At 39.4% G+C, this 14,326-nt stretch overlaps 1 protein-coding gene across 3 annotated transcripts in view; it reads right to left on the reverse strand.

The window, feature by feature from the left end:
* tbl1xr1b (TBL1X/Y related 1b) overlaps positions 1 to 14,051 on the reverse strand; it is a 32,490-nt gene extending 18,439 nt beyond the window's left edge. Inside the window, exons 1-6 of one of the 3 annotated variants that reach the window (XR_014870518.1) lie at positions 13,392 to 13,986; positions 11,823 to 11,889; positions 6,106 to 6,209; positions 5,791 to 5,936; positions 5,073 to 5,289; positions 3,232 to 3,364 (exon numbers count right to left, since the gene is read on the reverse strand). Coding sequence is in view for 2 of the 3 variants with exons in the window: in XM_085139727.1 (XP_084995853.1) it covers positions 3,232 to 3,364; positions 5,073 to 5,289; positions 5,791 to 5,936; positions 6,106 to 6,163 (554 nt within the window). In the remaining variant the exon portion in view is untranslated. Of the gene's footprint in view, positions 1 to 3,231; positions 3,365 to 5,072; positions 5,290 to 5,790; positions 5,937 to 6,105; positions 6,210 to 11,822; positions 11,890 to 13,387; positions 13,987 to 14,011 lie in introns of those variants that run through there. The other 2 variants (XM_085139727.1, XM_085139726.1) reach the window with 2 other exon arrangements.
* Between the last annotated feature and the right edge of the window lie 275 nt (positions 14,052 to 14,326).

Here is a 14,326-nt window from a genome sequence, read left to right on the forward strand (position 1 = left end):
TGACTTGGACTTCTAAAATCGGTACTGATAAGGTTATAAAACTGACCATCATTGCTCCTGAGTAGGGTTGGGGTTTAAAGGCATTTTATCGAACCTGAACCCAAATCATCAAATCCAAAATCTTTTAAAATCCCTATCAAAACTTTTCACATCATCTGTTGAAGAAAAAGGAGAAAGAGATTTTACAAGCACAAAACTCATTCACGTTGGTTTATGTGGATACTTGGCCCTTTACGCAGACCCTCCTATATTACAGGATTGTTCCAGATGTAATCGCTTTTTTCCTCCATTTTATTTTAAGACGCATGCACATACTGAGGAGCAAGACTGTTGAATACACAGCAAACAGCCAGCTGAATACTTACCTCTGGTTGCCTACCATTATAAATTAAGACTCGACGGTTTAGTTTGGAAAAAAGGTTTAAAATGTTATTGGCTTTATTTGGCCATGTTTCAGCTTTTAATTCCTGCTGAACAGAGCTTTCGTTCAGATGATCGTTATTTTTAGCCTTTTTTAGTCCACATAGTGGTTGTGCATCCTGTTGGATTGCATGCATTATTCTTCTTTATCATCTTGTTCAACTGCTGAAAAATTCAGGCATTTCCCTTGAGCCATGTTGACAAACAGTGGAGCGTAGGAGTGGAGAAGTTTATGTCTGATGTAACCGCAGAGAGAGCTGATTTATGAGTGGGTTTGTCTGACTAAGTGTTTAACAAACTTTGGTCCGAGTAATTAGATAAGAGTAGAGCAAATACAGCGTTTAATGTACGGCCCATTTACCTAACAGGTGCATGGAAACAAAGCTTACTCTTGAGGTTATCTACCTGGTTTTAAAGCCATAAAAAAGCCACCAGCTATAGATAGCCTGACTGTAAAACGGCAATAAAGTGCACAGAGTTTGACACTTGAAGCAAATAGAGAAGAATTTAACATTGTGTTTAACCCTCTGGGGTCAACAGACACGCCGGCGCATCAAAATCACATGACCATTTTAAGACGAAACAGCTTTCACATGTGGGACATTAATAATGTTTAGCGTGTTTAGAGGCTATAGTTAGTGTGTTGTGTAGTTATTGTTTTGTATTGTGTGTCAGTTATACTGCTGAATGTCACAGTTGCTCCAAAAAAGCCACCAAAGGCAGATCCCAGTGTAAACGCTGTTCCCACATGGAAAACAGGACTGATACACCTCCTGCTGTCAGACCTGCAGGGTTTAGGCCTATGCTGTTCTCCTCTGTCTTATACTGAACAAATTATTTTTGGACTGGCACAAATAATTTGTGTGCCTTCTTTTTGATGCAGCACACCTGATTGTTCTGTAAATAGTTTTAAATGGTTAAATAAAAAAACCCCACCTGAGGCCTTGGCTGCATGTTTAGGTAAATGGTACCATATAACTTTGTTGTTTGCAAAACTTGTGCATAATTTTTTAGAAATGTACAATTTCTATTTGCATTTCAAGTTATGAAAATGATTCGTTAAACATGTTTGTGGGTTTTACAGTAAGAAATATAACGTTTTTCTACTCGGATTTTGAATTTTTTTGTCTGAATTTAGATCTATAGTGCTAATATAGTATGCCAAAATGAAAAAACAAATTTCAGATATTTGAGGTTGTGCTGAAAAAAATGATACTAAACAAGGCAAGATAAACAGTTTTTAAATGTGAAATATAGAGTTAAAATCAAAAGTAGTCAAAAACGGCCAATTATACCCTGGACCCCAGGGGGTTAACACCAAAAATGATTCTTGTCACTTTATCTGTCAGTGACGGTTAAATCAACACCTGTCAGGAAATCTGCTGCATTGGATTCATTTGTTTTCTGAAAAATGTGTCACATTTGCAGCATGTTTTGTTCTTGAATACACACTCCACCCATGTAAAGAGATTCCTCTGCGTGATTAAGATAAGATAACCTTTATTAGTCCCACACGTGGGAAATTTTACCAGTGTTGGTCAAGTTACTTGAATATAGTAATTAGTTACTATTACACTGATTACTTCTCCAAGAAAGTAATCCTGTTACTTAAAGTAACAGGATTGTTACTTGTAACAGGATATTACTTATTTTCACATGTAATTAATTACTTTATTACTTAGATACTTTTAAAAAACAAGATACACAACCTAAAGCACCAGACCTTTCAGCCCAATTCTATTTCTTCTGGATAATCCATCATATAAATCAAATAAAAAACAATTTTTAAAACTTGTTTTATTTGTTTTAATCTTTTAACTTTATGCACATTGCATCGAGCAAAAATTACGAAATATGCAACATTCTCTCACTTGAAGAAATTTGTTTAAAGCTATTTTCTGCATATCCCAGCATATAAAATAAAATATTTTTTTGTGTTTACACTCACTCTTTCAAATAGAAGCAAGTAAAACTGCTGCAGCGGTCATGTCAGTGAGGGGATCTGGGGGTTTCTCTGAATTTCACATTCCTGTGGCAGCGTGCTCGGTACTTGTTTAGATTTCAATTTAATTTTTTTGCTGTAGAAAGAACGTTTCTTCCCACACAGAGTGTACAACAGACGCTAATGTTTTTGTCACTTTTTACGGAATCAAACTCAGAGTAATGTCAGTACTTCCCAGCTTTAAACGCTGCATGGTTGTACTCTCTCCAACACTCCATATTATCCATTGTTGATCTGCACACGTCTGCTGCTGCCACGGATGTCGCACGCTCACACGTCATTGTCATTAGACACTCTCATAAACAAAATCAAGGTTTAGTAACGCAGTAACACAGCGTGCTAATGGGAAAGCAACAGTAATCTAGTTACTTTTTTGCAATAGTAATCCCTTACTTTACTCGTTAATTGAAAAAGTAACGTGTTACTGCCAATCTCTGGTGATTACACTGAAGTGCACCAGCAAATGTCCAGGAAAACACTCTAACTGAGAAACATTCATTTAGCTGTGATAAAAGCTCACTGACTATTCCACACAAGTTATTCTTTTTATAAATCAACCATTTAAAAATGATCAACTATGTTTACAGATCTGGACTCTTTATAATAAATCATCAAGAGTGAACTCTGGGTAAAAATACTTAAATTACAACCGATATAAAAAAGACAAGAAGGATAAGCTAAATCATTTTGGTTATTTGAATTACAAGGTGAAAAGGTGATAATGTGAAGGTTTCAAAGAAACACGCTTAGCTGCACCAACTCTCGCCCATAACAATCCCACGTTTGCATCAGAAAACTGTAATACTGACCCAGAGGCGAGGAGGTCGTTCACTGGGTTCCAGGCACAGATAAAAACCTCCGATTCGTGGCCCCTCAAGACCATGGCTTTACTCTGGGGGATCTCCACATCCCTGTCTACCTCCATCATCTCCGAGTGGTGATCTACAGGAAGGAGCGTGAAACAAAAACTTGAGCATTCTTTAAGTACTGTGCAATTTTTCAGAAAGCAAAGCGAATGCAGTGCAGCAGGAAAAGAGAAGCAAATACATGAATGATGAGAAAAAAATAATGAAAAGGTATGATATATGAGCACATACTAGTTTCCTCTCATTGAACGCAAAGAAGAAAAAGTAGAGTCCTGTTCTTCTGCTACAAAAGTTTATTTGAAAAGGAGTAACAAGTTTTCACTAAACATTATTGTGCAACAACCAGCCTAGCAAACAGCATCACACTGTACAAGATTAGTCATGATGGCAATCTGACATCACCCAACCTACAAACCACAGCATTCCCACAGCAGCACACCAGTATATCATCGCTTGAACTTATTTCATAAAAAGTGGCTTAACCGCAAGCACGAGGTGCTGAGGTCAGATGGTTAACACCACTGTGTCCACACAGCAGGAACCGGATCCTCAGTGTGGAGGTGTTTAAGCAGTGTACTGAATTGTAGGTCATCGGTGTTCTTGAAGTCCTAAAGTTCCAGCACACATGAACTATTGCGGGTAGGGCTGGGCCACATCATACCGCTCACGGTAATAATAATGTTGGGCAATGATAAGAAAATGAAATATTGCGATAGAATATGGGTAAAACGCGTATGCGCAGTGCCTTTGCTTTCATACGCACCGTCATTATTACCGAACCGATTTGATGTGGTACACGGCGCTCAAAAATCTGTCAAAAATGTTTTAGTACCACTTTGCTAAGCTATGAAGCCGCACCGCTTGATGGATTGTCGGAGCATTATAGCTACCGTAGTCGGGAGCCTCGCAGAGTAATACGTACTGTGCATCAACATAATGTTACTGTATTGTGTGTATAACCTCTTTATAAGCTTTGTGGATATTATACATGGTTATGCTGAGGATATGTCGGCCCATTTCCACTGGAAAAGCCTTTTGGTTAAACTGTGCGGGTGTAACACATAAAAAAATAAATAAATGTAAGAAGGACTTTCTGGATGCAGCTAATCAGAGTCATCTGCAAAATACAAGCAAGTCAACCCCATGTTATACACTCACAAGGAACCGGCTAATGATGACTTCATTTTGATCCTCGAAAACTTGAATCGTGCCGTAGGGAGCAGTTATTAAATCTGAATCAAATTCTCAATGTGTTATCGTATTTAAAACACATTGGGAAAACGGAGGAAACAAGGCAGACTGGAATTATCCTTTTAAGATAAAACAACAGACAGCACAACTGTACAACAAAGTCAGGCCAAAACCAACCAAACGAAAAGCACAACACAAAACCCTCAAACTGTGACGCAGCCGTGACGGGAAAGATTAAACAGGTCACACAGACAGAATCATGCAAAAAAATAAAATAAAAATCAAAGAGGTTAGCTTTAACAAGATGCAGTCTTTCAGAATATTATGAAGCCATTCTAGTGAAATTAGCAAAAAAAAATAATTTTTGACTCATAACCTGATTGTGACATTAATTCAGGTTGTACTGTTGCCTCACTAAAAGTAGATCATCTAGGTGTTTTGTGTACTCATGTTTGAAAATGTGCCAACACTCCTTTGTTTTATAACTGTGTATCAGGCATTTAGCTCAAAATAACATCCTACATGAGACAAGAAAACACAGCTGGTAGTTCAGAAGCTGATTCAGATTGTTTACAACCATGAGCTAAACTTACTGGCTAAGGCGTGGGATCCATTTTCCTCCCCGTTGGCAGCGCCCTCTCCGTTCTTGGTGCTTCCCTGTGGCCCCGTGCTGCTGCCACTGCCCGCTGCCGCCTGCTGCTGGGCCAGCTTGTCTCTGTAGGCCTGCTGCCTGGTCTGGACCACATCTGGCATTACGGCATCAATCAAAGACAAGGACTCGATTGGCCGCCCGTCAAATAAGGTGCCGTCCTACAAAGAGAACATACAGTGTTATTTAACCCCATTACCAAAAGAGTTGGAATGATTGGAGAAAACAATTGGGGGGGAAAAGGAAGCTGGAATATTAGCACGTTGACAGCAGCCATCTTAGTTTTGAAAAACTGAATGTGATAAAGAGGAACAGGTCTGACTGTGAAACTACTTGCTCAGTTTAGCACCCAGGCTCTTAACAGAGCCAAGCAGCTGTGACACAGCCAGCATGTGTTTGGCATTGCCTCGCTGAAATAAGCAAAGCAGCATTATTGCTGAAGATTCACCCCTTCCATAACAACATGAATTTTGGCTTTTTAACAGTGTGTTCATAACAAGCCAGGTGGTCTGGCATTCATGATTTCCAAAAAGAATTTCTAACTGAAGTGGTCACACTGTTATCAGAGCAATCGACACATAAGTAAACACTACACCTATTCTTTCCAGCATGTTTCAAGTGTGAACTAATCAGTCGATAGCAATGCAAAGACAGACCCTGACCTCATTGATGCTGACTTCAGCCTCCACATACTGCAAGCCTTTCTGAATGATGGAAATGAGGGCAGCAGGGGGCACCAAGGCTCCATTGATGTTGGACTGACTGATGTGGCTCTCTATGCCAAAGGTGAACGCAGAGTGAGAGAAGCCTGCGGGAAGAACGGATCATGCAAAAAGTAGGATGAAGTCAAAGTTCATTTCCACAGACTCAAAGGATGCAAGATTAAAAGTTATTCATGACCAAATATTAAAACTACTAACAGTGCGATTACTACAACAGCAAGCAGAGCTGAGCAAATATTGATTTGTTGAACATACCAGACTCCTGCAGATATCTGTAAACCAGGAAATTAACCTCATCACTGCTTATGCTCATTTTTAGTCCTGGTGATTAAACCATTGGGTCAGCACAGGATAGGAGCCTGTAAAAGTAAAGCACAGAGCACAGAGTTCATTAAAAGCCGGTGGTATTAGACACTGCAGAAGTGAAATGCAAACGAGTTCTAGTGGTACACATCTCGATCAGTCATGTGTTAAAATCAACAACAACATAAATGGACTGCAAAAACATTAGTTGGTATTCTGGCGCACTAAATAAGTTTTAAAAGGGTCATACATGCACTGAAAATGAAAATGAATCCTTAAATGAAATCATTAAAAATAAATTAACTTGCTTGACCTACATCTTCGATATTCAAAAACAGAAGTAGGCAATCGCAAATGTCATTTGATAAATGACGACATCTTGTTCCTCTTTATTTGTGGATGCAGAAACCACTTAGCTCTAGGCAGGGCACCAGTTTCCATTCATTAACCTACAACAGGAAATAATTACCAGCCGCCTTCACGAGGCAGACAGGGTATTTTAGACTGAAACGTCTGGGAAAGATGGGCTTTAAACCTCGGCAATAATCCATCGAGTACTTGTGTCTGTCCTCCATATTTGTTCATGCAGAACCTGCACTGTTTAAATGGGACTGTGGAAATAAACAAGGGGACTGGACGAGGGACAGAACGTCTACTGTTTCCACGATGCCAGCCTGCTGAAAAAGTCAACATGTCTCCAGCCACATCCCCGAGGCTCAGATCCAAGACCAACTCAACCAAAAGGGCTGGAATCTGGTACAAGCCCTTCAGTAATCCATAACAAGGTGGTCAGAAAGTCCTGCTGGATACATTTCTCACAATGAAGCAGTATGACTAGAACTTAGCAAAAAGCCTGAAAGAAATCACAATCTCCCATAAGCTCTACTGAAGGAAACAAAAAATGACAACTAACAACACCTTTATATAAAATATGCACCCCTTGCCACCAGTGTATTACTGTCACAGCACTGTCTTCACCTTAAAATCTCTGTTTGATGGTTATGGCACAAATAAATGTAAGCTGATGCAGCACTCCTGCTGTGTGAGCTTTTATGCTCACAAACCTGACATCACATCTGCTAGTGACAGCAGCAGTTCTGGTGTCACTTCAACCTCTTGATTATTGTAACCCAGCTTGTGCCTCCACAGCTGGGTGCAGAACCTGAGTGTACAATCGTGTTACAATCGCCAATACAGAAGCTCAGTGATTCACAGGTTATACAAAAGGGGATGTGTCAATAGTTTAAAACACGAGACTTTGTGGAAAAATAACTTTGCCAATGTCTTTGCTTCCGGTTTTGACTCCTTCCCATCTTCCCATTTCTGAACTGATGTGGCGTACAGTCTGAGTAGCAACACCTATTGTTCATTAGAAAACTCCAGCAGCTAACCGCGTCTTTAAAAGCAAACATAAATAGAAGCTGAATGCAAGTCAGGTCTAAATGGTGAGCAAAGAGTTATGAGTATCTCTTAGGTAACTTTCAAGCTTGTTATGAAATTTTAATTAGCAGCTTAATAGCTCAGAGACATAACTCCCAAAGCTTAAGCATCATAAGTCAGCTGTCTACCCAAAACCCTTTCAGACATGCATTTCTTTTGATTAATCTGCCAGCATCTGAACATGCTGGCTTCTCGTCTGAATATCAGTCATGGTCACTTTTCTGTAAAGGCTGTCACGACAATCTTAATAGTTTAGACCTTTTAACATTTATGTATCGCTTCCAACACAACATGAAGTCACAATAACTGACAGGTCTACGTCTGTCACATAGCCACTCACAGTAAGATTAAAGCTAGAATAAGTAATTCGAGATTATCTGATAGAAAAAAAATTATGGCACTAATAAATATACACAGATGGGTGTGTAATTCATTTTTCTAACAAACTAATGCATCCTCATCAACTTAGAATGAATACATAAATACATAGACAAATACATATTGGCATTAGTTTGTGGAAGCCACCATGTTGCCTTGCCTTCTTTTATTTTCATCATATTGCCTCCATCACTCCTCTCTCTCCTGCCTGATTTCCACCTCATACTCTTTCTTCTCACCTCAAGCTTCATCTCCTAAACTGCAGTCGGGGCTCTAACACAAGAAAACATGTGACAATTGTATATTCTTAGCAAATTAGAAATGCGAACTTCCCATCTTTGGACAACAACAACAACAGCTGGTTACATGCTAACATTATACCAGCTAATGTAAGACTCAAGGTTCTACTTTTAAAATAAATAAATAAATAGAATACAATTATTCATTGATGTGAGAAAAAAGAAGGACATTTTTGGATGCTGTGTGGATTTTCAATTTAGGGCTCAATGTGACTGCACCTGCAAATGTGCTTATTTATCTTTGCAGGTTCAGTCACACATAACACTGAGGGGAGGGGATCCCTCAATAAAAAAGCTGACAACCCACTCCTCCACTCTTAAGTAGGCAAGGGCCAGATGAGAAGTGGAGGAGACAGTAAAGCCATTTTAAACATAGAAAAACAGACTGAACAACTCTGAGGTCAAAAAGGAAGAACCAACAAAGAGAAGGTACTTCCAGCTGCGCCCTTATTCCAAGCTTGATTCACAGTTAGGAGTCCACTAACTTTTAACTCCTGAGGCCAAGACTGTGTCTCCTCTTGGTGTTGAACCTGGGATCTTTTGCGTGGAAGGCAAATATGTTAACCACTACACCAGTACAAATGATAATAGAGTTGTGATGTTAAACCTCTAATGTATTTACCATCCCCTGAAATTTCAATCTGTGATACTGCTTGTCTTCAATGGCAGGTCCTTCAATATCTCCCCTCGTTTACGAGAAGACTCAGATCCTTCACTTAAATTTCCTGCATGTCATTGATAATCCACTGTCTCTGGTTACCACTTCGCTGCTTGAAGCTTTCTGTGTGAGTTTTCTTAGTCTGCATTTCATCTTCAGATAATTCACTCTCTTATTAGCTTCACTAACATCAACATGATATTCCTAAAGATAAAGTATGCAGTTAAATATGTGACTTATCATGAAACTGAGCCTGATTAACTGCAGGAATTTAGAGATTACAAGCATAAAATAACTTCTTATAATAATAATTTGGCAGCACTGGTTTACATTTAAAGACAAAAACAAACTATTCATATATTTTATGCTACATGCCACTTTGCTCTCTCTCTCTCTCTCCAGTTTCTCTGGTTCTCATTTCAGCCTCATTTATTCTTTTAACTTTAGTTAAAATCCAAGCATTTTAGGATATTCCTGGTGATATCTATTAATGCTGGATTCTCAACATTTTCTTTCACACTCCTATTACTAGGACCTGTACTACATAAGTAGTCATTTCCACTAGGGGTGGGCGATATAAATGATATATGATAGAAACGATATAAATTTGGCCAACGATAGAGATTTTGACTATATCGCTCTATCGCGACAGCGCATGTTGATGATGTCATCAAGCTGCGCCTGTTTTGGTCAAAAGCATCGCAGCGGCTACAACCATTATCATCTGCAAATTATGCCGGGCGACAGTCATAGCAAAGAGATGAAGCACTTTTGAAATATGGGGAAAGCCAAAAACTGCGCTTCCTCCACTTCCGTAACATTGATTCATTAATGCTGAATTCTCTCGCAGCTGCTCTATTCCCATATTGTTGCAGTATATTAATAACTAACCTCGTGTTGTGGATGAATAATCTCAGTTGTTCTCCTGACTGAAGTTTCGCCCGTGTATAGCATCCTGCTATGCGATTGCATTTGTCCCTGACCACCAGAATCCCTCACGTTAACTTTTATCGAGTGGAAAAAAAGTTTATCCTCCAGCTTCACTGTGCTAATGTTATGCTAACATAGCTGTGTCGCTAGCAATCACGTAGCACAACATTATATACCAGGTAGTCCAACTTCAGTAACCCTGCAAACACCACTGCTGTTTAGTTTTCTGTCTTCATTTATGTTGGAAGTGGTAGCAGAGCTGTACGTTTTAATTAGTTTCAAAAATCTCTGTCAGAACATGGTATGTCATGTTTAGATGTAAACTAGCGAGCTAACTTCCTGTTAAATTTAATAAATTCTGTTTTCATGGATGCCTGGATGTAAAACTTAATTGTTACACCCGATAAAGCAGCAACGCTGATGATTTAAGATGAAAGAATTTAGACCGTTTTTAACTCTTAGTGTTCATTTGACTTTGGGACCTGAAGTTGACGGAGTTTTGGACCCAGATTACTCCGCGAAGCTCCTCACTACGGCAGCCGTAATGCTCTGACAATCCATCAAGCAGTGCGGCTTACCAAAGTTGTACTAAAACATTTTTTAACAGATTTCTGCACACCCAAATCGGTTCGAGGTCAGTAAGCACAACCAAAATTCATACATAAGGCACACTCTCGATTTTCGAGAAAATTAAAGGATTTTAAGTGTGCCTTATAGTGTGGAAAATACATTATACAGAAGAAAAGAATATATCGTGATATATATCGTTACCGAACATGCTTCAAATTATATTGCAATATGAATTTTAGGCCATATCGCCCAGCCCTAATTTCAACATTCCCAGGATATCTCTTCCTTATCTGGGATCACTTACCCAATATCAGAAATCAGGCTATAAGGTCACATGACAGTAGTTAGCATCTTAATAAGTTAACTCAGGGTTTCCTAATCTAGCTATGAGGACATTCACACGAAAGGGGCCGCATTAGCAGCATGTGACCAACCGCAAACACAGACAGATCAACTGGCAGCAGAACAACTGATTTTACAAAGCAAGAGGATATTTATAAAGTCTATAAATATGAATATTTAAAATACAGAATGAAAGGAACACAGCTGTTGCAGACAAATCAGCTACAAGAGTGCTCTTAAGGGGCAAATTACAGTATTGAAAGTACTGTATAAATGTGTGTGTAGTTTAAGTGCTTTGGTCAGTGAAACTGGAAAAAGAGTTGCTAAAAGTAACTCTTCAAGTGCAGCTTATTTAAAGCAAGGAAGAAAAGCTGGAAAAAATACTGTGTAAGTTAAAGGACTTCTCAGTGTTACACCTTAAGGACATGGGATGATCAGAACGACTAGATCATGTTTAGGGTGTAAGACAATTTTCTTTTTTCAAGTCCAGCACTGATGGTGTTTAACAGCAAGTAAAGAATAATTATAAAAACAGAATTCAAAAGCAGGCTTAGAGAAAGTGTCAGCTTCACGTATTAAGGCAAATAGAACAACAAGGAGAAAAAAAACAAAGGAGGAAGAAAATAAACACTCTAGCCCTAAGTATTATCCACAAACCAAGTTCAGAGGGATTTTCAAAGAGTGATGAAACATTTTGTTTGTTTGTTTTTACAGACAACTGATTGGTCAGCATGTAGTGATTTTGTACCTGCTGATCTCTTATCTCAAATGTAAATAGGTTATATCTGCAGCATAAGTTACTACGGTGATGTAACCCTGTACGAATACAACCCCCTTTGGGTTAAACCTGAAATTACCGCAATAAGCCCAAATCTTGCTCCGTACTTTAGACTTCTGGTTAGACCACAGATAAAAGACTGCTGTGCTCTTCTTTAGAAGAGTCCCTACACTAGGCATTAGCAATATAATTTTCAACACAACCAAGAGAAAGACACCAAGCAATACCTACGGGGGGGGGGCAAGGAAGGACAATAAATAGTGATATGTGTTACCCATGTGATCGTGATATCCTCAGAAGCGCATCATAGCGCTTTTGTCCTCGGAAACAACTTTCAGCCCCTAGGAGAAGAAAAATACAAACATAAATGTCCCATTACAAAATCAGTAACTACACTACAGTTCATTATATATACAAAAGCTGCTTGGTGTGAAATCACTCCATAAAACAAACAAACAAAGTCAACAAAACATATTTTCATATCTTTTAAGTTTGATATGAAAAGTCAGACTCATGAGTGGCACCCTTATTACTCGCAGCCCAACTCTCCCCATGTAGTGGAGGTATATAATCTGCTCCAGCTTTCCGAGAACCAGACAGGCCCTGCCAAACATTGACGCGGGACACAGTTTCCCTATCAGTGCCATGACAAATTACCCTGCTGAGAACGAACATTTTAGCAACGGCTTGTTAGCAAGTGGATGAGAAGGCAACCTGAGTAAAATGCTCTGAAGGAAGGGGCGTGTCACGAAACAATGAGAGAATCTAGGTCAGCAATGCAAAAAGCTGAATACACCAAACGGATATGTGTGCCATGCCTGGCACCAATCCATGCAGTACTTCTCTAAAAGAGACGCATGCCTTAAATACACTTAAATAGTAAAAAGGAAACGAAATACAGATGTTCCACTGTTGATTCAATGTAATAAAGGCGGCCGTTGCCTAGAATATTAACCAACAATAGCTCACTTCTTCATGTGGTATTTTGCATATTAGTACTTTCGACTGGGCAAATCAGATTTTGTTTGGTTACCATTTTAGGCGAAAGGTCGTCTGTCTGACTGGAGCCAAGTTAAATACATTTGTCATCATGTTAGTCTGCAGGGAGCTAGCGATGAATGAATGAGTTGAACTTTGGTGTGTGACAAGTCACTATCAGCAGTGTGTGCTCATAAATTACTCAAACTGCCCCCAAGTGCCTTTAAGACAACTCTGTTTAAAATAAACTCTCTACTATCAGCACATCTATTAACAGAGTAGCAATAAATACACTTAAATAGTTCCTGCTGTATTTCTAGGTAGGCTGACAATTGTCCACATGTCATGCGGTGTGCGAAAGGGCGCTACCGGCCTTAGCATTCCAGATATAATTGTCAAATGAAGGCTAATTACTTGCGTTTCATTCCCTTTAACTTCACCACCAAAGAATAGTTAAAAGTTGTGTAGATGCAATTTTAACGTGGTGTCTAGTGGCAATGTGCAGTGATAAAAGCTAATCAAAAGCTAACGTGCGAGTTAACATTAGTTTTGCCTCGGCGGCGGCCGTACCCGTCAGTACACATGCCAGCCAGGCAAGGCGGTCTGTACTTCATTTAATGCTCCTCCCAAGCACTTAGCCGCATCTGCCAATCAAATATTTTAAAGTTCTATTAACCCGTAGCTTTTTTTATTCATACAAAAATATACGCAATTCACGACAACAGAGTAAAGTTAGCTTTTCTGAAACTGCATTTCAAACAAATACAGTGAGGTCGACAGCCCGCTACCGCTCTGAGCCTTCCAACAAGCTAACTAGCTAACCTAGCATGCTATGCTAACAAGTTAGCTACAATTTCCTACCTACTTGGACAAAAACCTCTCAATTGGCGATATCTTCCACAGCTCTCGTATTCAAGTCAGACCGTGTCATCTCTTTAACCGATTGCAAGAATGGTGGTTTTCCCACATATATGAACTACGATAAGGTTATAATATTAAAGCTAAAGGTAGGCGTTGAGAGCCTGTAACGGCTTCAGACATTAGACACATTGGAGTGACCCGACATGCAAAAATGAGCTCCTGTAACTGTTATTTCAAAGCGGCGCGGACTAAAGCTCAATATAAAGATTAACCCGTGACGACGGGAGCCCATTATGTAAAAATATTCCACGTGTGTTCCGTTAAATAATCAAAACTAATAGCTCACTCGTGTTAGAATAACAGGGTATTTTCTAATTCCGTCCACATGTAATTGAAACACAACCATAGAGCGGTAACTAACCTGATTTCCCTTAAAAATAATAATAATTAAAAAAGCCACCAAAAATCACGCCGGGGTTTGCAAATGCTGAAACTGTCCTCAGAGTTGATTAAATATAATGTCTTCGCCCGTTTCACATGTTCACGCCAACATGGAGCCGCATTTCCACGCTGAAACCGAGCGATAGAGGGGGGGGGGGAGAATTAGGAAGAAAAAAAACATACCAAGGCCTCAGCGAGTTTGTCCCGCAGCCAAGCACCAGTCATAACAGTGTCCTCGCCCATCCCCCACTACACCCCATTTTCTCTTGGCGAGTCACCACTAGCCCTGGATTAATGACACCCCACCCCCTATCCTTTCCTCAGTCATTCAGACTGGGAAAGTCAACAACAGCTTACATCATCATTGCAATCTGTGTTTTACACAGATTTATCAGAGCGCTTTTTTTTTTAGCTGCACACATAATCCATAATCATGCTAATTCCGGCCATGTGCACGATGAAAATCACAGTCACGCTGTACTGTAATCATTTAAGATT

Source organism: Neolamprologus multifasciatus, chromosome 18 (assembly GCF_963576455.1).
Source record: "Neolamprologus multifasciatus chromosome 18, fNeoMul1.2, whole genome shotgun sequence".
In the NCBI taxonomy this organism is placed as follows: Eukaryota; Metazoa; Chordata; class Actinopteri; order Cichliformes; family Cichlidae; genus Neolamprologus; species Neolamprologus multifasciatus.